Genomic DNA, 22593 nt, shown 5'->3' on the forward strand with positions numbered 1-22593 from the left:
TAGGAAACTGTTCACCTTTTACCTCCATATTTATAAATGAAAAAATATTGTATCCCTTTCCTGCATTATTCCAGTGCAGTATTCAGACTGGAAACATAATACAGTATGAAGTCCTACCTCCAGTATTCCATCAGCATGAGCCACCTTTAAATTCAGAGGAAAATAAGAATGCTCCTTGTTTGCGCTAATCCCAATGCATGTACATTCATACCTGTGAAAGAACTTGGCACGAATGCTAAAACCAAACTGATGTTGTAGGGTTTAATTTCTTCCATCTACAAGATCTACAATTATAAAAGTCTCATCTTCAAACTTTACAGTACATTTACATTAGCAAATACCCCACAGCTTCCCTCACTCCTCCACTTCTGTACAAATCATATACAATAAAAAGTTTTGGGTTTTTGTCGTACAAACATCATTTTACACTTTAATACAGGTGAAAATATTGTCCTCTGGCACCTCATCTCCTCCATGGTGCCTGTGTATGACAGGACAGAGCACTTTCAATCCATGCTTCCGAAATCTTCAGCTCAAGTAACAGACTGGTGAACAGGGCACAGCTTCTGCAAGTCCAGAGTTGTAAATAATGAGAAAAATCTCCCACTTGTTTGTATAACAATCAACAGTTTATTAATGGATATGGTGAAATTTTAGCTATCCACCAAAGATGTGTAAAAAATTGTCATGAAAGTAAAAATAAATAAAGCTGTTTTTAAATCAGTCTTGTTTTACATTTCAGTTCAGAATGCAACATTGAACACAAAACTGTCATTGAAGTTTTAAAGAAGTCTACCGATACCCAAATTACAGCTTTTATGACAAATCTAATGAGAACTGAAACTGATTTGGTTTTAGGTTTAAAGACTTTCACATTCAAATACAGTGTCTCGTTTAGCACAACACTTCCTTTGACAGTGATGGGCAACAGTGATGACATATTGCTGTATTTTGACATAAGGCACTATGATATGAATATGCCATACACTTGCCTTATGCCACATATATCCATTGCTGACCAGTGACTTCTGTCAAATACAAAATGAAAAAGTTTCAGAATACAGTGCATTTTAATGAAGGACATCATGTGAAGTCTTCCAGCAAATGTTTTGAAGACATTTTGAAATACGAGCCTACATTTTAACATAAGCTTTTGTCATGCTGCTTTTTTTGCGACATCACTGGGGGGAAGAGACTCATCATCCATCACTAAGTCCCAAAACACATTCTCAGCCATCCTGCTCTGTTCCACTGCAGTCACTGCTCTTGAGACAAACGACCCAGAAACTCTGTTCAAGTTCTCCTACAAATGTTTACATTCACAGCAGTCATTCGCTCTCGTTCTCCTTTTGTTTGGCACCTGGAACAGAAGAGGAAAGCAGCTGTCACTTCCTTGGCCACACAACTGGGGCAGCTCATTCCAACTGCTGCAGCTTCCCCTGATCACATTACCAAAATCACACTCCTAAACACAACATTTTCAGAGAATAAACTGCAGGACTGCTCAATGCCAAGAGGCTCGAGACCATCACTGCTTTAATTTCACTGCTAAATTGAAGAAACCCTTCTGGGAAGTTACTCCAAATGCCTTTGAAGATTCTCCCCAGCACATAAAAAAAATTTGTTTAAAAACTCCCAGCTAAAAACCCACAGCCCAAACCTGTCCCTCAGCTTAGAGCCAAGCCTAATCATCCTAAGAGCCCCCAGAAAATGAGTCCTGCTCGAGCACAAATGATGGAAGAATTTGGTTTAACTGCACGTTGTTGATGGAGCCATTTTTCCTGGCTCAGAGGCAGATTTTGCTTACAGCAGGGATCTGGGAGACCTGTCCAGCAGGACTGTGCAGCACCTCACCTCTTCTCCAGATACTCAAACATGCTGGGCAATGACTGAAGCCTGTGGTGAGCTTGGATTCAGCATCCAACTCTACAGAATAAGAATCTCTTGCCAGAAACCTGGAGTTGCTACTTGTAATGTATTATCAAACACTGAAAGATTCATTGAATGTTTTCACATCACAACTGTTAATTTTTTCCCAAACACAGGCTGGTTTTAATTCCTGCCAGTCAATAAATTTTCCTTTCCATCTGTGAAGGGAACTGGACAAGTGATTTATCTGGTGTTGTCAGGAGAAAAGTCACACTTCATACTCTACAAATCAGATTTACATGGCAGACATCCTCCCTGCACGAGATGAATTCTAGTCTAAAATTGGGCAGCTGCTTGTGGAAATGCAATCTGATGCTTAACTGCTCCCCAAAAAACCTCCCCTCACTTCCTCTCTTGCAGTGGCACAATCCTGCCCTCTCTGTTGCTCTAACCCCTGTACCAGACTGCTCTGTGGGCAGGCTCAGAGTGCCAGGCTGACTGAAATGCAGCTTTTCTGCTGGCTCAGTGAGTTACAGCAGCTCAGGGACCCCAGAGCATGCTGCTGCCCAGAGTGGGAGCAGGAACTGCCCTCTGCAATAATTCCAGAGTACTTTTAGCTCAGCTCAGAGTTCCAGGTATCCATGAGACTCCAGTACAACAAAGCTCTTGGCTTGTCAGCACCCAAATTCATCTTTTCTGTCTCAACTTTGCACCATTAGCACTAAAATCTGCTCTGCATCCTTCTGCCCTCCAGGCATGGATGAAACTCCCTCCTCTGCCAACACTGCCTGCCTGTCTTTACACCTCCCTTTTCTTTCCCCAGGCAAGGATTCCATTTGCCCCAGACCTCTGGGTGGTTTCTCATCCCTGCTTTCACAGAGAGATGGGTTCCTTGCTCTGCTCTTGCTCTTCCAGGTCATTAAAAGGAACCAGATGTACTGACACAACACCTCCAGCAGTGAGGCTGATTGCTTCTCTTCAGAACAGAAATATTTCTATTTAAACAAGGCACATTACCTTTTTTTTAAAGTCTACAGAGGAAAAAACACTTTTATATAATTATGTTATCTATCAGGGCAGGTAAGAGATTTCAGTTAAGCTCACATATTGACTTTTTTGGATTTATTTGAAGTATGTATCTGCTCTATTTGTCTGATTTTTTTTTTTGAGGCAAAATGGTAATAATCCTCAAGACATTTTGCCTTCCTCACAGAGCCAAAACTGGGCTTTGCTTTAGTTCTTGTGACACTGAAGTAATTTATGAGGTCAAAGTGAAGTTACAATTAAAAACATAAAGCAGGCTAAGAAATTGGGCAAAACTTAAAACCAAAACCAAACTAAATCCAGCCAAACCAAACCCTCACAACCAAGATAAAAGTACCAGAAATAAACCTACTGCTGGATACTTTTGTTAAAAGGAACTTGGTCATGTTTAGATTGATCACTAGAGATCAAACCTGATCACAAGGGAGTTTTATACTGGAAGAGTTCTGGTGGGCTGAGGTTCTATCTCTGACTTAAGCTGTGCCAGCCAAGCACAGCTGGACAACAGCAAGGCTCCAAAAAGTGATTTTTTTTAGTGGAAATCCCAGCTGTGACCACACTTGGCCAGAGTACAGAAACTCAGAAGGTGCCCTGTTGTAACGCTGTCTATACATTCAGCTTCATCCACTTAAAATATTAATCAAGACTTTTTTTTCCCCCTAGAAATAATACATGGACATTTATGAAGCTTCTGCATGCTCTCCTCATGGAACAGGAGACTGGCAATTAATACTGTTGGCTTTTTTCCCGAAATTACTTGTGCATTTAAGAATTATCATCAGAAAATCGGACATTTACCACTGTGAATAACTGAAACCCAGCAGGGTGTGCCCACCCTCATGGCAAGGGCAGACCCATACCTGCAGGTGTGAGTACCAGAGCTTGCAGGATGTCAGAGAGGGAGATGATCCCCACAATGCTATCAGCTTCATTCACCACCACCAAACGATGAACCTGCCAGCAGGAGAAGAGTCTCAGATATACTGACCTGATTTAAAATAGGCAAAGCAAAGAAAAACAAAGGAACAAACAAAACCCCTAAAGTAAAGTGAAGCATGAAGACAAGAAGGAAAAAACAACCCAAAATGGTTCAAAATGTCAGGAATAGCAATTGTCTCACAGCAACACAGCCATGCTTGCCCTACATAAATGAAAATAGTGCATGGTTAAAAGGAACACAGCTGGCTGACTGAACAGCATCTGATGTGAAGTGACAGGTAAGTCTAGATCTAGGTCTTGAAAATGCTTCTGTTCTCAAAATGTGGCATTCACATCAAAGACTTTTCCCCAAGTTACAGCCTCTGCCCAGCTCAGCCTGTGGTTCCAAAAAATCAGATACAGTAATAAAATGAGGATTCCTTCTGAAAAATACTCCCTAACTTCTTCAGCGGAGAGACACAACACTAAAACTTGTTGTATTTTGACACCTCTGTGTTGTTTTTTACTTAATTTTTCTCACAGGGATACACAATGGAAAGTGAGTGCCAGATTAGTTTTATAACAATTTGTTTTGAACAGACTGTTTAAGACAGAAAAAGGATTCAATTTATCTATGCAAATAAACACAAGGACACAACTGGGAAGAAAGATTTATCAACAGTAAGACCATATTTTCAAACAATGATCTTATCCTTACAAACCTCTCCTATGGAACATTTTACACCACAAAACTTTTGTGCTAAATGCAGGGAAATTAGGTGGATAATCCTCTATCCTCAGGCTTATTGAAAAGCCACTGCAGAACCAGGGAAGTGTCTGTCCTAAATTCTGAGCCTACCACATGTTTACTTTTACCCAGGTGAATTATCTCTCTTCACTACTAAGTTGAGAGAAAATATTTTATTTTTGATAAAACTACGCTGGTGATATTTTAAACAGGTTTATTTGTTTCTGCATATGCACATATTTAATAATTTTATTCCCCTCTCAGTGTAATGAAAATGGACAATGTTTCATTTGTTTAATTGCTTGTAAGATCAAGCAGTTGTCTGGCAGCTAAAAATAGCTGTGTAGTAGTTTTGACTGACTCATTTTTACATGTAAGCTCTCTGTGTTTAGACTGAAAGAGAGGGTAGGAGTTGTTCTTAAAACACAAATGTCTAAAGCTTCTGAAGATAGTAATAAAATAATCCAAGTTTGAAATCTGTGTATCAGGAATGCTAAAATTATTCAGTTCAGGAGGAGGCTCAAGCAAATGCTGAAAGTTGCAAGTGGAAATTGCCAAATGAGGTTCTAAGGGCTTCTTAACAAAGTGGAACTTTTCCTCATATCAAGCATATGCCTGGTTACAACCCTAAAAAATAAATAAATCTTGTAATTGATGAAGTTAAAGCATCTAAATGGAGCTGATCACACTCAGAGAAGACTGAAATTGGGAATATTGATTTTCTCCTGCAGAGAAGCCTTACAAGGGAGGAAGACCTACAAACCCATTCACCTCTGCATGCAAGGAAGTTCCCAGTAGTAACAAACAGGATAAACAGTGACAAAAGAATGGACAGCACAGAGATAAACATTTACAGGAGCAGTCAGTGATGGCTTCTTCACAAGAATTTACTTTATGGCCCTGTTTGACTGCATTTCTATGAGAGCAGTGCAGGATTCCATCATGCATCAAAACAAGTTGCACCCAAAAAATTTCCTGAGCCAAGCTATAAACTGGGAGTTTAACAAATGATTTGTTTGCAAAACTTATGACAGGCTTGGAAGAAACTTAGGTATTAATATAATATAATATAATATAATATAATATAATATAATATAATATAATATAATAATAACATAATAATAACATAATAATAACATAATAATAATAATAATATAATAATAATATAATAATACTATAATATATTATAATATTATAATATATTATTATAATATTAATATTATTAGTATTTATTAACTAAACCAAAAGCTTTGCATTCAGTTTCGTTAATAAAACAGAAATGCAAATAACTGAATATCATTACAGGTGTACTGTGAAATATTTTGCACATCCCTATAAGCATCTAAAACCTGAGTCTGTAGAGCAGACTGAGTTAAATATTAATTATTATAATTATTAAAAGGTAATTAGATAATTTAAAAATATTTAACATAATATATATCATATTATTAAAACATAATTGTTAAAAATACTTTCACCAATCAATCAAAACAACTTAAAGAGCATAAATTTGTACTGTTTATCAGTTTGATAACACAAATTGCAACTTATTATGCAGGGACTCACCTCAGCCTTCACTATTCTATCCACAATGGTCTCCAGTGTTTCCAGCATACTGCACTTTACAACACCTTCAAAATACTGAGAGCGGTGCTGCAGGGCTTGTGTCACTGTGATATCTAAGTTATTATATGTTTTTTCAGCAGCAAGATTCTGCAAAAAAACAAACCCAGGCCCCATCAGACAGCTCAGTACTTAGTAACAAAGCACTCCATAAAGTAAATATTTTGGTATTGAGCAGATAGGCATTTCTGGTCTAAGCTGAGTTCATTCCAAGTAACACATTAAACAAAGCAGATGCTCTTCAGATTCTGGGAGCTGTTGAGCACACAGATGATGCTGGACACCATCTGACACCCTGGGTTCATTGATAAAACTGGGGAAATGCATCAGGCCAGTGAAAACCTTACTCTGTAGCTCATCTTTGGCTTGGTGTCACCCTGTTGTTGCCACGAGCAGCAAATGTAAAGGTGAAGCTCTTCAGCTTTCACACCACACAGAACATACAATTCTTTGGTGTTTGTTTTCCGTAGGGCTGGGGAAGGCACCAACTGTTCTGAACACCACCCACAGAGTAATGGCAGTGGCTGAGAGCTAAGTGGAGAGCAAATTCATTCTTCACCTTCCTAATTTGTGGGCTCAAACTCCCTCTCCTGGACTCAGCTGGTGCTGTCATTCAGCGACACTTTGTGTGTCTGGGTGTATTTCAATAAGTACTGGAAGAATAATAACAATGAAAACCCATCCCCAGCACTAAAAGGAAGAGATGAAAAGAATTTGAAAGCTGATGTTTTTCACTTTCATTCTAAGAACAGGATCATGCCTGCAGTGAGAGGGCTCTGTCCAGACCTGCAGAAGCTTTCTGTAGGTCAGACCATTGTGGTATTTTACAAGTGCTGGCACACCCTGGCCTACTGATTTTGCTGCTGAGGCACTGAAGGGAGAACAAAGAGAGAGCTTTTAAATGAAGGCACTGGACCAAGCAATAAAATTAAATTAAATTTTGGCTAGAAGATACTCGGGTCAAGTGTTTTGATTGAATTACACCAAACGTGACAAGACAGGTTCAAGGTGATCATGAAGATAAAAACAATTTTAGTTAATTAATTTAACCAGGGCCTAATGAAGGATATTGAGAGGACATAAAAAGCCTCTGCAAACTAAAGTCACCCTACACACAATAACTGATGCAATATGATGCTATTCCTACACATAATTCCATTCCCAGGCTTCCCCAATCAAGAACCTAAAAACTAATTCAGAACTCTTAAAATGAAAGAACTCTATGAACTTAGCCAGCTGCACACACAGGCATAGCTTCAACCACCAAGTAGGGACATTAGCCACATGGTTACAAGTTAAAAAAGTTAAAAATCACTATCCTGGAAATTTTATGTTTATTGGAAGATCAGATCCATACACTTCAGAATACAATTTTTTCCTTCTTTTAAAGCTGAAGATCAGGTTGAAGCAGCCTGATGAAATCTGGAATCTCAGAGGTGATTATCTTTTAAGAATAGAATCTTTTAGATTCTTATCTAGAATTTAGATTTATTTAGAAACCTAATAAGCAAACTAGGACATGTGAGGAAAACCCCAATAATAACCCCAATCAATGGATGCCTGAACTCTTTCCCATGTTAATAGCTGTGTGCAAACAATTATATCCTACAAATGATATCTTTGTGGTGTGGAGTGTTTATCTAATTCCCAATATATATTTTTTCCCAGATAAATGATCCAACATCTCTAAAAATCCAATTTGCTGCCTCATCACTTAAAATGAGAAAAGAAGTGAAAAACGTAAGGAGCCCTCTTCCTTTTGGTGTCTTTTTGAAGAAGAACGGGAAATGAAGGAAACACGTCCTGCTTCAAAATCTAACATAGTTACAAAATAAACTGAAACACTGAATCCACCAGCTGGGAAATTTCATTGTCTTTGATACATCGGGTAATTCTCTCTACAGCTACTGCCCATTCCCTGACAAGCTTTTATGCAGAACAGGATCTTACACAGTTGAGAATCCTAAATAATAAAGACAAATGCCTTGAAATGGCAGGCAAGAGCAGTGACTTCAACAATTTTCAGTATTAAGAACAATGTTTGCAGCCAGAGATATTTATAAGCCTGAAGTATTTCCACTTGGGACTGTTCTCCATTTCACTGAATGCCTTCTAGGCAGCGTTGCAAACATCTGGATTCTTCATTAGTGCAGCTGGTTGGTGGCAACCTGGGCAGTGAAACCTCTAGCAAATAATGTAGTTGTCAGATGCTGACATTAGAAAGCAGGTGCACACAGCTGGGAGGGGACAGGGTAAAAAAAAATATATATTTCAAGTTTCTGAAAGCCATGAGAATGGAAAAGCCCTTGTGTAATGGTGTTCGCAGGGGTCCAAGGATGAGGGAAGAGATGAGGATCTGACTCCATGTTTCAGAAGGCTGATTTATTATTTTTTGATATATATTATATTAAAACTATACTAAAAGAATAGAAGAAAGGATTTCATCAGAAGGCTAGCTAAGAATATAAAAAGCAAGAATGAATAACAAAGGCTTGTGTCATGGACAGAGTCTGAGCCAGCTGACTGTGATCGGCCATTAATTAGAAACAACCACATGAGACCAATCACAGATGCACCTGTTGCATTCCACAGCAGCAGATAACCACTGTTTACATTTTGTTCCTGAGGCCTCCCAGCTCCCCAGGAGAAAAAATCCTAAGGAAAGGATTTTTCAGAAAATATCATGGCTACACCCTTGCTCTTAGAGGCTGGTAAATCATGGCATGAATCTGAGTATGCAACTGGAATCTTGAGGAAAATCCTGGATTAGATCTAAAGCAGAAGGAACACAGATGCAAGACTCTGGAGTCAGAGACACAAAAGAATGGGCCAAGTAGTTTTTATATCATTGAGGAGGTCAAGCTGTACAAAGTACTCAGACTGCACAGAGATATCTGCATTCTCTTTGAGAGCAGACTGGAGTGGCAGCAGCTGGAAAAAAAAAGGAAATCCTCACTGAGAAACAGAAACCAACAAGAACAGAAGAGTTCAGCTGTGAGGGACCTGCAGTGATCACCTGGTCCAAGTGCCTGACGCTGCAGGGAGGAAGAAAAGCTGAAAAAACATTTTCTTCAGGGCCCTGCCCAAGTGTCCCTTGAGCACTGACAGCCCTGGGGCATTGCCCACCTCCTCTCTGAGAAGGCTGCTCAGTGTTCAGCCACCTCCTGGCAAAGAAATGCTCCTAAAGCCCCATCTGAACCCTGCAGGGTGGCTCTGGTCCATTCCCACATGTCCTGACACTGGATCCCAGGGAGGAGAGCTCAGCACCTCATTCTCCATTTCTGCTCCTCAGGAAGCCCCAGGAACCCAACACCCCCAGAGCGAGTCCTCAGATATTTCTCACAGAACATTCCTTCCAGCCTTGATCCCCTCCTCTGGATTATGCCCAGCCAGATCTTATTCTGGGTAACATCCAGAACACTAAAACCCTGTGTGCAAACAGCACTACTAAGGATAACTTAAATAAAAATAGTAATAAAAAAAATTATGTGCAGGTTGAATTGGATCTCTTTCATTCAGTTTGTTAATTACAGCCAAAGGAACAAAATAAAACTGTTGTATTAACAAGTTAATTTGCCACCTTGCTTACTACATGTATTACAAACTTACTACATATATTACATATACTACAAACTTGCAAATATGCTTACTACATATAAAATATTTAAGAGAATTTAAGAGATATACTTACTATTACATCAAATTTGGAATAAATATCTACAACTTTTCCTAAAAAGAAAAGAAAAACAAAAGTTAACAAAAAGAAAAACAGAAGTTCACACAGTGCTTAAAATACAGGATCAGTTTTCTTGCTTCCTGCTTTCATCTGTTATAAATACCAGAAAGAAATGATAGGTAAAGAAGACTGAAAAAAACCCCAAAAACCTAACAACCTATCAAATAATAAAATTCTTCCAAGCCCATTAACCTACATTTTGCATAAGTATTTCTTTATATCTCTTTTCTTCCCCTTTGAAATAATTTTAAAAATTTATTTTAAATATTTAATTAATTCATTATTAAATTATATTTAATTATTTAAATTGCCTTTTAATTTTTTTTTTTTACTTTTCCTTGTGTTTTCCCCTCCTTCCCAGCACCAGTCCAGGGCCCAAGCAGCATTTCCCTCCCCACTTTTGCACCCACCTGACTCATCCACCACAGGCAAGGCCGATATCCTTCGCTCTACAAATATATTCAAGGCTTTAATGATAGGAGTGTCTGGATGTATGAAGGCAATGTTGTGATAAGTTCCTATTCCAAGTTCATCCAGATTCTTCTTCATAAAGGCAGGCTTTGGCATCTCTGACATCTAGGGGAGTCAGAAGGAATGGATTTACACTGACATTCACCCATCCACCTGCAGACTCCAAGTGATGGTCACAGGTCACTGCAGTTTCCTGATACCACATTAATACAAAACCCAAACAACCCAAGGGGTTTCTGTTCAAAGCAGAAATTAAGAAATTAAATAACTCTGTTCAAAGCTCTAAATTAAGACAATAGAACTAGGATTTTCACTCCATTTTTTCTATAATAACACATCACTAAAAGCTGTAGATCCTAAGCTATGTCATTCCCACTAAAACTGGAGAGAGAAGATAGAAAACATTAATGTGAATATTTATTCTGAACTCCTGTCGCTTTGTTTGGCCCCCTGTTCATTGCTGTGACTAGCATTACTACAGAGCATGAACAATCTGGGAGACAATTCATTTTTCTTTTCATGTAAACAAACTCCTGAACCCAAGGAGATGTTCCAGAAACAACAGCAAATTACACCAATAGACAAGTCCTTGGTGTTTAGGTTTCCTTAAAGGAGTAAAACAAAATAAAGGCAAAATATAGGCCTTATATCAAGCTTTAATTTCCCTGTTACCAATAAAAGATGCACAAAGACACAATGAATTTGGAAATTCATTATGAAACTTCTGCACTAAGACTTTAATTACTTAATTATATCAGATGTCTACTGTGGGGAAAAAAATCAGTTAATACAGCATAGCTTTAAATACTTACAAAAAGCTGGAGGAACTTGAGGATTCTTTTATGGGTAAGTATATAAAGTGCATTTCCACTGACTGGATCTATAACTGGCAATCTGTGGATTTTGTTTTTGATCAACGAATATACAGCATCAAAAAGGCTGAGGAGAAAAACATTTTGTTTTTTTAATGAATTCTAGCTAACAGCAAGTAAAGCCAAGTGATACATATGCACACATTTATAAACCCACATGAAGTCTATGTGGTAATTATTTGCATTATCTTTAATGCTATAAAAAACAGAAGTTGGGGGATTTCAAATTAACTTTTGCAGCTTTTTGCTTTGCAACACATGAAAAGCTATATGCTCATGGAAATCTAAATCCATTAAAAAAATGTGATGGAAAGTTCATTTCGTGGTATAAAGTATAGAAAAAAAAACTCTTCACAAGTGTAAATTGTTTTTCCAGCAAGTGCTGTGCTTTTATTATCCTTGCACTCAGAATGGGTCTTTCTGTTAATAGACAGAAAAGAAAAATGGAGTTCCTGCACTTAATAAATCCTAATCCCAAATTTCTGTACCATTTTCTACAAAGGGCATTTTTATGGCTACATGCACATATGTAATAACCCGAAACAATTACCTAATAATTTCACTGAATTACCACTGGGGATTGGCAAAAAATTATCCTTAGGAGATCTAAAACATTCCCATGCACTGCAAACTAGCATTTAGCAACACTCAACCTGTGCAAGTCTGCTCTTCTTGCAAGTGACACTTTTATTTTTCCCTTGGTGTATTAAGACCATGATAAAGCAGCTGACCAACAACTGCAATAAATTAGCAAGTAAAAAAGTTGGTAAAACTCTGCAAAGTTGGTAAAACACCTACTTGCTGAAGCAGGCTCCATCCTATAGATAAGCTGTGAGTTCTGAGTCCATCACAGGGATGGAACAACAATTCCCAGGTGCTGCAGTCTGACTGCCCCACAACCCAAGCCCATCTCTGCATCAGCTCTGAAGCTGACTTGCTGTAACCTTTTATAAAAGTTTTATCGTATCTTCTTTATGGCAAAGTGCTGCACTCTGACTGAAAACAATTATGGCTATTTTATTGCCTTAACAATATTATTTGCAACCTGCCACCAAACAAAATACATCCCTCATGACTGAACTGAATAATTTATTCATGACTAAATGGCAATTCCACTGAGGTACTGCATATCATTATTTCAATGTAATCACTGGAGCTCCCTTCATCAGGGCACAAACAATCCTGGTCCACAAACTGAGAGCAAAAACCAGAATTTCACCCTCCAGTTCAGCAATTCAGTAGTGCTCAGTATTTAAGAGATCAACTAAATTTCCCTCTCAAGTTGTTTACTAAATAAGGCATAATGACAGTATAAAAACTATTTCTTTCAACGTCCATCAAGAAGGAAAGGACAGTCATTTATATTTGAAGAAACAGAGCCTTTCAGTAGAGCAAAACAAACCACAGAGATATTGTCTTTCCTTTAGTTAAGGAAAGCTATTTCCCTTAAAAAGGGCTTTAAGTTTCTCTGACTGCTGAGAACAAGATAGCTGAAAGGCTCTAAATGTTTTGATTTTCATGAAATAAAGATGACTTGCAGGCTAGTTTGAAGGGTCAAGCTATTGGCTGTTTTGCATTCTAATTTTCACCCATGTCTAGCTCATTTACCAGAACAGTTATGCTGATAAACCACAAAAGTTCAATTTAAAATTCCCATCTTAGGATAATCAAAGAAGTCTTCACTCACAATAAAAAAAAAAAAAACTCTCACCCCTTCTTGATTATATTAGACTATATTAAAAGACAATCTTTCTTTATTGTACTGTAGTTTACAAAACAAATTGTTTCTTCTTACATATAGAGGCCTTAAATTGAGAGTTGAGACAGAGTTAGTGTATTTCAAGTTAAGCAGAGTGAACAGTGAAATCCTACCTTGCATCTGGGGAGATGTTCACTAAAGGTTTAAAAGTCTCTTGTAAATAAAGCTCTGTGGTTAGAAAATTAATAGACTGTTACCACTTCAAACAAAAACATCAGCTTTTTTATGAAAGCATTTCATGAATTCATTCATACAAAATTAAGTGGCAGACAGCAATTTACAGTTAGTTATTCTACCATTTATGCACAGTGCTCCATATTGACATTAAAAAGACATCAAATTTAAAAGCAGGACTAAGCTTGATACCAGCAGAGGTCACTGCAATTACAACAAACAATCCCTCACTCCTGCTGGCTCTGAGAGTGTGTGCTGCACACAGACACCTCCATGGGTCACTCCATGGGACACACACTGCTCTGCACAGGGAGCTGCCTCCCTGCATTCAGCACCTCTGGGCACACCCAGCATTTTGCATGAACTTCTGGCTGCAGGGTGCAGCTCATTCAGGCACAGCTCTGCTCATTCCCACTGCACATGTGCCTCACTCCACTGGCTTCTTTCCTTTCTTAAAGAGCCATGAACGAGGGGCAAAGTGTTGCACAGCCCAGATCACCAGTCCATGGCTGTTTCAGATGAAAAATAAGGAATAGGAGACAAAAAAGCTTTTACTATTTCTGTTTTCATTAAAAAATATGTGGAGAGAAGTCTATGATGAATTCAAAATCCATTCTACTCAAAAACATCAGAACCTACAAATTATCAATGAATTAAATGATAATCAAGTAGTAAATATTCTTACCCCTCCAGGTTTCTATCTTGTGCTCCTCCAATTCATAAATCTGAACCTACAATGAGTAGATGGAAGTTCAACTTAAATCATTTCATTTTAAATCCATCATTAACACTGTAAACATCTGAATAATTTTATTTCACTGCTGAAAAATCTAACAGAGCAAGAACAGTCCAACACAGCATTTCTTGTAACAAGGAAAAAGGGTGCAATCCTGCCCCTACTGCAGAGTGCAATTCTGGATTTTTTATTTCAGGGGACAGAAAAGCCTTTTACTGGTCCAGGTTTGCAGTCCAGGTATTTTCTGGACTCAGAGACATCACCTCAATCATTTTTACCACCCAGGGTAAACCCTTGGGGGATTCCTCACACACCCACACCAGCAAAAAGCTTACCCTGATCACCTGACTTCTTAATGCCATCAGAATAAACTTACCTGATCATTAACAGGCAAGAGCATTTCTTTTAGGCAGAAACTACCTGGATGTTCCTCATCATTCAATGGTGGGTATTATCTAGTACATGAGTAGCAATGTCTTCATACTGAATGTCCTGATGACACTGAAATACTTTAAGAATGGTATTTTCTGCATAATTTTACCTATTAAAACTAGAGCATTCCCTGATGGAACATTCATTTATTTATTTTTCTTACAGAAAACTGCATTGGTCACTTAAGTCAGATATTGTCCCTCCTCAGCTTCTCCTATTTCCTGCTGCCAGTTTAAGCAGAAGCTATGAACAGGACCTTAGACAATGTAAATGAGTGAGAACTCATCAGGGAAAGTCTCATGGAAAATCAGTAATATTGATGCAGAATCACAGAAACAATTTTAAAGAAGTTCCCAGTGTGCAAGCACTTTTCATTTGTTCCTCCCCCCACTCCTTGTCAGTCCCCAGGGAGAAAAAAAGAATTCTTCAACATGAAGGAAGGACAGTGCACCACACTACTGGCATCTGATGAGAATTTCACTATCAATTTTAAAAAGTAACATGAGCTTTGACAAGGCAAATACATCAGCTGTCTGCTCCATCCAACTGTTCTCGATTTTTCAGCTAGTAAAACACAGTACATATGTTTTAATTGGTAGAGGGGGAATTGTGATTTGACAGGAGCAAGAAAGGGATGGAAATGTTTGTATGAACATGCAAGCTAGAGAATTTCATCAACTGACTGCCAATGGGAATTTCAAATTATAGTTAATTGAAGTCAACAGATCTCCAACTGATTGTGCAATTCAGCCATGTAACTAAAATATTTGCATATATTTAACTAGTTTAACTTGTTTATATCATACCATCACTCCAAGAACAGTAATTTTTTACAGCATCCAAGCCTCTGTAAGTTACCATGCAAAGACTTAAATAATAATGACAATCATCATAAACCTTTCAATCTGGTATCAGTCTCTGATATTGTATGGCAAATGATCAAATTATAGCTTAACATCATACTTACCATAGGAGACTTATAGTATCTATGCAGTATGTTAATGAAATCTGTAATTGTTAACATTCCTGTAACAAGTGATACATAAAAAAAATGTCTTTAGAAACATACTTAACATAGAGAACTTTCAGCTATTTCCTCTATTTATGTTCACAATATATAACATAATAAAAGTTAAGCCCATGTAAAATACTACTGGTATTGGACTATTTAACAGCGGGATTTCAAAACCATGTCTATTCACTTTCACACTGACACAGGGCTTCAGAATAAAAACACACCTGAAGTAATATTCAATATTATAACCCATGTTCTCCTCACTTTCAATCTGACTCAAAAATCCCCTTGAATTCAGACCACATCCACCCCCAAAGGCATGGAAGGAAAAGAGGGGGTTTAGAACATCTTTCCAAGTTGGAGAACTATTCTTGTCTTTCATTTTCTTTTTGAATAAGACACATTCTCATTATGTACTTGCCAAGTCAGGCAGACTCCTAGACTCAAATGAAGGAACAGTATAATACATTTTTCTTGACTATTACTTATTACAGAACTTCATTCAATCATTTCCATGGTAATCTTCAATGCCTGTATGAAATGTGACTTTTCAAAAGAAAAAAATAACACATCCATTGTACATATATAAATAAATATATATTTTAAGCACCAACACCAAGCTATGTAATATAATATTGATGATTAGTTTAGTTACCTGAAAATATTAATCTTTTTTGAGCTTTCAAGTTCTAGATTTGAGAAGATGCAATTGCTCCACTGTTTACTACTCCTACATCTAAACTGAAGAAACTAAGAAATGGGGAAGGGAAAAATTAATCTGGAGGTCAGCTTTAAATCAGTAGAGCTTAGTTACAGACAGAACATGAAATTAAATAAAATAAAAATGAAAAAACACAGCACTCCTATGGTGTATTGCAAGACTGCTCCTCCCCACTTGGATTTAAAGTATTTTAACAAATGCTCTATTAAGTATCTACCATTCATTTCCAGGAATCCTCAACATTCCAGGTCACAGCAAATACATGTAATTCTATTTGTCACTGCCACTGTGACCCATTTTCTAACTGAAGCAGATCTAGTTTTGGAAGATTATTGTTGTGGTAATTAATGACATGATTTTTTAAAAAGCAGTACACAGATCTAATGTTTTTCACCCAACATGGGACATCTCTGTATCTCCAGTTCTGGTTTTAGAGATCCTCACTGCACTCACTGAGCACAGGCAGAGACACCCTCCTACTGCACTTGTATCAGGATATTGGAATATTAAATTATTCTCTTTATAGCTCCTGTTTTCAAATTTTCCTTTCTGTGACCACTGCCTTTATTTTTAAATACACAGTGAAATGCAAATATTAGAGACTGAGTTTCAGAAGGTTGGGACCTAAAAGAAGCCTCATGATTCTCAAGGCACAGCAAAGCTGTGAAAGCTGGCACCACTGCACTCCTCACAAGGAGGGAAAAGAAACTCTTTGCCACTATTTCTCTAGGATGTTATGTGATGGCCAGGCTCAGATCACCTTCTGGAACAATAAAGCACCTTGGAAATTCAAGTAATCCTGAAAAATGTCAGAACTACTTACCTACAAAACTCTGTTTTTTACTCTCCCACAGTGGAGCTGCTCTCACACCATTTGCCACCAAGGCAAAAAAGGCTTTCTTTACCTGAAAAAAAAAAACAAACCGAAATAAATGTCAAAATTTTGCCTTGATTTAGCATATCAGACACCATCAGAAGGTTTCCCCTTTCACCAGTGTCCTGGTTTAGGACAAATTAGGGGGAAAAAACCCAAAAAGCTGTGTCACAGGTAGCTGGCATTCAAAACAGAACAGAAACCACAATGCCAAACAAAAACCCTTCAACCTTTACTTTTTAAAATGGTTAAAAAGCTGGAAAAAGCTTAGCAAAACCAGATCTGTTTTTCTTTTATTTTGTGAATATTCTAAATTAAAGCTTCTGATATATCCATAAACTAGAGAGGGCCTTACATTTAACACATGAAGACTGTGCTATGTTCTAGTCAATGTTTACTACAGCAAGTTGTTATAAATATGAGATTGAAACAACAGCAGTTCCATGTCCCCTACAGCTTTTAGACACCTGATTTATACAAATTAAAAAGAGTTTGATAATTTTAAATATGACTGAAAGTTAAAAGAATTACCTGGCCTGCTTTGCTGCTAAAGAAATCAACCAATTATTTCAATTTTTTAATGAATGAATCCTCCCCAGAACCAGAGGTTACAGGGTCATGGTGTCATTCTAGGAAGAAACACTTTCTGAACTCTGGCTCTCTGAAAATGAAGGACTCAGGCACTGGTGCACCCCAAAATCCTGAGCTGGTGATGTGCTGGAGTGTGACATCCTCCCTGTCCTGCCCACACCCCCAAACAGTCTTCCTATGGAAAACACAACACAGAAGGGATGGTTCTGGCCCAAATCTTGACCTGGCACAAAACCAGGACAACCAATTCTTATTTCTGTATCCATGAAATTTGTCCTTGGTCCAAACAACACAGAATTGCAATTGCTGGATGAATGCAATCTGAACAGATCATGATTTCACATCAGTATCTGAAAGGTCTACTTTAGATTATGTGCTATAAGGGGATCCTCTCCACAACAGACTAACAGGAATAAAAGGGCTTCACAGTCATGGAATCAGCAGCCAATAAAGCAGTGGCAAGGAAGGATGTAGAGAACAAGAAGAACTAGAATAAGAATCTGTATTTCTTGCTACATCTATGCAGCCTGACTGCTTCCTCCCTGACCATGAGAAGCAAATCCACCCTCCAGACATCAGCAGATGGCAGATCTCAGAGCTGTCTCCTGACTTTGGGGATCCCATCTCACCAATGAACAGGAATAACCACCAGCCATCATTCCTTAACTGCACTGAAACTGAAGAAGCCACATGAGGAAAAACAACAACAAAACCCTAGGGCCACAGTAAGACTAAATCCACAGGATTTATCTAGAAAATAATTAAAAAGAAAGGTGCCAGAGGTGTTCAGCCACCCTGCTGAGACAAGGAAGAGTCAGCCTAAACAAACATTACCAAATCCACCACAGGAGCATCCTAACTCATGAGGAAGACTGAAACCACAAAGAAACCCTCCTGGCAAGATAAATGAAGTGTTCCCACACAACAGCATCACACTTTGAGTTAGTGCAGCAAAAGCAGGGAGCTGTTTGGGGAACAGACAGAGAGTGCACACAGACCAGCTCCAGCCTGGGGCAAAATAAGCTCTAAACATTCTTCATCATAAAAATGGGAAAGGACCTCACACTGCCTGAAACCCTGAGCCATCACACAAGGTCAGGCACTGTCAGCTCATGTCCCCAGTATCCACAAGAGAGAAAGATGTTCAAGGCTGGATCAGAGCCAGAAGGGAACAGCTAACCTGTTGAGGCCAGGGGGAAATAGCTTTCTCCCAGATAGCAATCATGCAACACAACTCCTCCAGCAAGTTTACAAACCCTGTAATTGATAACCTGGAAGAGAAGCATGCCTCTGGCAGAGAGTGTGTGGAAAGCCAACTACAGCACTTCAGGCAGTCTCCAAATTCCTGCTACTACTTCTTTCCCAGACACAGCAGCAGCAAAGAACACCAGCCAGCACCATGCTCAGATGGGTGAGACAGCAAGGCTGATATTTCAGATTCAGAAAAGACACTTCAAGAGAGAGAGAGTTCCAAAGATATATTACTCAAGATGCTGAGCTTGTAGACAATCCAGAAGGAAAAGAAAGGATTCTTCAAAGGATAAGTTCTTGCCCTGATCCTGCTGTTTGATTTATTTGCAAGTTATTTGCCTCCAAGAATCACAAGAATCTTCAGTTAGGTGCCACCTTGTCTAGCTTTAAAAGACACATTTTGGAAATTCTGAACAGATAAAATCTGCTGAACAGATACAGCTCAGAATTAAATCCTTCATAAAAGACAAGGATTTTAGCTTAAGTACAAGAATATTAAACATTTTATGTAATAAATCACTGAAATTTAGTAAAGAAATACTTAAACTCAACCGCCTGGGCTGTTGTCCTAGACCACAGCTCAAGTGACACTGCTATTGTTGCCTTCAGCTGTACTGTAGAAAGTGTTACATGGTCAAAGTAATAACGCCATCAGTTCTGAATGTTAAAACTTGTCTCTTATTTAAATGAGGTAATTACAAAGTAAAAACCATCTTCATTCTTATTTGCTAAAACTGCTTGCTAGTGCAAACAGATACTCATCCTGCAGTTTCTGTGGCTGACCAATTTCAGTTGCCCAAAGGACAGCTTGGTGGGCAGCCAAGCCCAGGCTGTGGAGCTGGGCTTCTGTCCAGCACTTTGAGATGTCTCAGTGATGTTCATGCAGACAGTACCCACAAGGACCTTGCTTTCTGATGATATACAGTTAGCAGCCTTTGAAGATCTCCACCATGTCCCATCTCTGGACCTCCAACAGCGTTGTTAATTCTCCAGCCCACAGTGCTGGACTGGCCTGACCTCCACAAACCCATTGTTCAGCAGCCAGAGCCCATGGATTGTTGCTGTTCAACACCATGTACAAACACTCTTTAAACAAAGCACTTTTGTTCTCATTAACCATGTCCTAACACACACAATGAGCCACTAAAAATGGGATTTATCCTCCCAAACTGAGTGGTTGCTCTGACATTTACCCTGACCTTGCACATCCACCCTGACTTCACAGCCTTCCACAGGGATTAAGCTGCATCCCACAGATGCCATCTCCCCCCCACTAGGATGTCTAGACATTTACAATTAGAAGAGCAATCCTACTTTGTGTGACTGTCTTCTCCAAGATTCTGGCCTTTAAGTGGAAGAGTCACATTTCAGCAAATACACAGCAATTAAATCCTGGATATATCACAGATCATCTCAACAATAGCTGCTATTCCACTACACTGAGCACAACAGGAACAAGCTTTTCTTACTACAGGAACTCATTACACTGTGAATATGCTGAATAAAAGAACAGACTAATTTAGGTTAGACACAGCCTCTGGAGGTCACTGTTCCTGCACACCATTCAAGCATTTCCACTGCAAGCCTGAAGGAGGACAAAGCCTCTTCCAATACAACAGTCACTACCAAGAAAGCAAGAGACCCAGACATAATAGTCCTGTTTACCAGGTAGAATGTTTGGAAAACCTTGTCCCTTACAGTCAGTGAGCTCCTAAAATAGCTGGATTACTGGGCAGTGAAACCAGAACAGTGGTAGAAGATTGCACCAGAATGCTGAATATATTTTTCCTCACTGCTGGAAAACACTGCAAGGGACACTCCTCCTTACCAGACACCAGGGATTTTACAAACCCTTGCAGAAATGCTCTCCCCAGTAAACATCTGTGAATGAGAGAACCACCTGAAAGGAAAACTGGGGATGAGCTCGTTTCCAAAAATTCAGGTTTGTTTTACCTAACACTGTGTTGTGGAAACTGTAACTATGTCCATAAGCAATCAGTGGCCTCAGACCTGTCTTCCAGGACTGCCCCATAAGGCAAGGGGGGTGACTGCTGCTGTGGAAATATCTGACTTCATTTGCCTTGCAAAAAGATTCCTGTCCTTGACAAATGCTTGTGAGTAAAGAGCTGTCACAGTTCCTGTGCTAAAGGGTCAGAGCTGAGCAGAGAATCCTACTGAGCTGAAAAACACAACTCAGCACCACTGCCTTGTGACAACAGTCACTGAAAAGGCTCAAAGGTGAGAGAAGTAAGAAACAAAGCTGTGGAACACCTTCAGAAATGCCAGCACCAAGCCAGAGGATGATGCAGATCATTGTTCAGCAGCACAGACAGCATTCAAAGACCTGCCAGGACTTCTGTGGTGTGGCTGCCATCAAAAGGCAGGATGATAAAAGTTCCTCTGTTTCACTGGGTAAGCCAGGTTCAGCCACTTGCCTGAAAGCCCCTAAGTAACCCCAGGAAATGTCTATTTTATCAGATCACAACAGAAAGGAAGAAGCTCCTTCTTACAATCTTTAGCACAGAGCTCCCATAAAAGCAGCATCAGACTCAGCTGATCCCTGACATTTTTATAATCTCTGATTCCTGATGGATGGATGCTCTTTTCACTGGGTAAATTGACAAATTCCCAGCTTATTTTTATTCCAAACTATTTTTAAGGAGTACAAAACTAGAGAGGACAAATACCTCCAAAAATACACATGCAGACCACAGTATCAAACCCAAATCTTCCAGGCAGTCCTTGAAAACCAGCCACCCCTCCTAACATAACAAGTACAAAGTTTGATATATAGCTGAAAGGAATTTACAAGAAGAAGGCATCCAGTCTTAGCAGGCTTGGTAAGAGTAGCTGAAGAACTAAAGGAGAAGGTTGGATTTCTACACCAATGCACTCACATGGTTTTAAGTACCATGGAGGGGCTTCTCAATGGTTTCTCCTTGCAAAGGGGGAAAAGTTTTATAATTTCAAAGGAAAACAGCATAATCTCTATCTCCACAACATGAGCAATGTGGCAAAGTCACTCCAGACACAGACTTTGTCCTCACTGTTAAGAACACAAAGGTGGAAGAAAAAGTTACTCTGAGAATTCCTTCATAGGAAGCCAAACACTCTCATTTCAATAATTCTTACCAAGCAGGAAGACACACAGGTCTCTGTTGTAACAGGAAAATCATCAGGGCTCTGCTGCAACCTTTGTACAGCATAAAACCTGTGCAACCCACACTTTATTCCCTTGATTCAAGAGTGTTTTTGAGCCAAGACTCCTGAATGAGGCAACAGTTTCCAGCCAAACATAAACAGGCCTGTGCTTCCTTAAGCAGCATGGCAAGTTCTCTGGCTGCCCAAATCTGAGCAAGTCTCCAAGAGAGGAAAAAGAAAAACCTCCTGCAGGTAAAGCTGATGGTCCTGCTCCATCAGACAGGTGTGTAACATCTGCCCTGCTGCTCCCTCACACCACCAGGATTTCAGGCTCTGCACGAGGCTGCCACCTGAACAAAGCCCATGAAATATTCTTTGGGAACATGTTGTTAACATTTTACTAAGTTGAAAATGTAACTTTGCCACAGAGCTCTTTGGACAGCCTTCCTCTCCCTTGCTGTTGGCATCACCTTTAAAGGACTTTTTCCTATGAGCTAAGTTGGAATACTCCTGCATTCATCCCTAGATCCCACAATTACCATCCTGATAACACAAAAGCAGTACAAGCTAAATATTCTCCAATTCCATAGGGCAATTTCACTTTGAAGCAATTCATAT

General features: G+C 39.0%; 1 protein-coding gene across 7 annotated transcripts in view; it reads right to left on the bottom strand.

The window, feature by feature from the left end:
- Positions 1 to 247: 247 nt before the first annotated feature.
- Positions 248 to 22593, bottom strand: part of PRKAG2 (protein kinase AMP-activated non-catalytic subunit gamma 2) — a 223118-nt gene continuing 200772 nt past the window's right edge. For all 7 annotated transcript variants that reach the window (XM_005480431.4, XM_026796612.2, XM_005480432.3 and 4 more), the window contains 10 exons: positions 16942 to 17023; positions 15350 to 15408; positions 13900 to 13945; positions 13154 to 13208; positions 11222 to 11348; positions 10349 to 10514; positions 9894 to 9931; positions 6146 to 6292; positions 3774 to 3867; positions 248 to 1360 (listed from right to left, as the gene is read on the bottom strand). In XM_005480431.4, the coding sequence (XP_005480488.1) occupies positions 1329 to 1360; positions 3774 to 3867; positions 6146 to 6292; positions 9894 to 9931; positions 10349 to 10514; positions 11222 to 11348; positions 13154 to 13208; positions 13900 to 13945; positions 15350 to 15408; positions 16942 to 17023 (846 nt within the window). In that variant the 3' untranslated portion in view covers positions 248 to 1328. The remainder of the gene's footprint in view (positions 1361 to 3773; positions 3868 to 6145; positions 6293 to 9893; positions 9932 to 10348; positions 10515 to 11221; positions 11349 to 13153; positions 13209 to 13899; positions 13946 to 15349; positions 15409 to 16941; positions 17024 to 22593) is intronic.

This window comes from Zonotrichia albicollis, chromosome 1 (genome assembly GCF_047830755.1).
Source record: "Zonotrichia albicollis isolate bZonAlb1 chromosome 1, bZonAlb1.hap1, whole genome shotgun sequence".
Taxonomy (NCBI): Eukaryota; Metazoa; Chordata; class Aves; order Passeriformes; family Passerellidae; genus Zonotrichia; species Zonotrichia albicollis.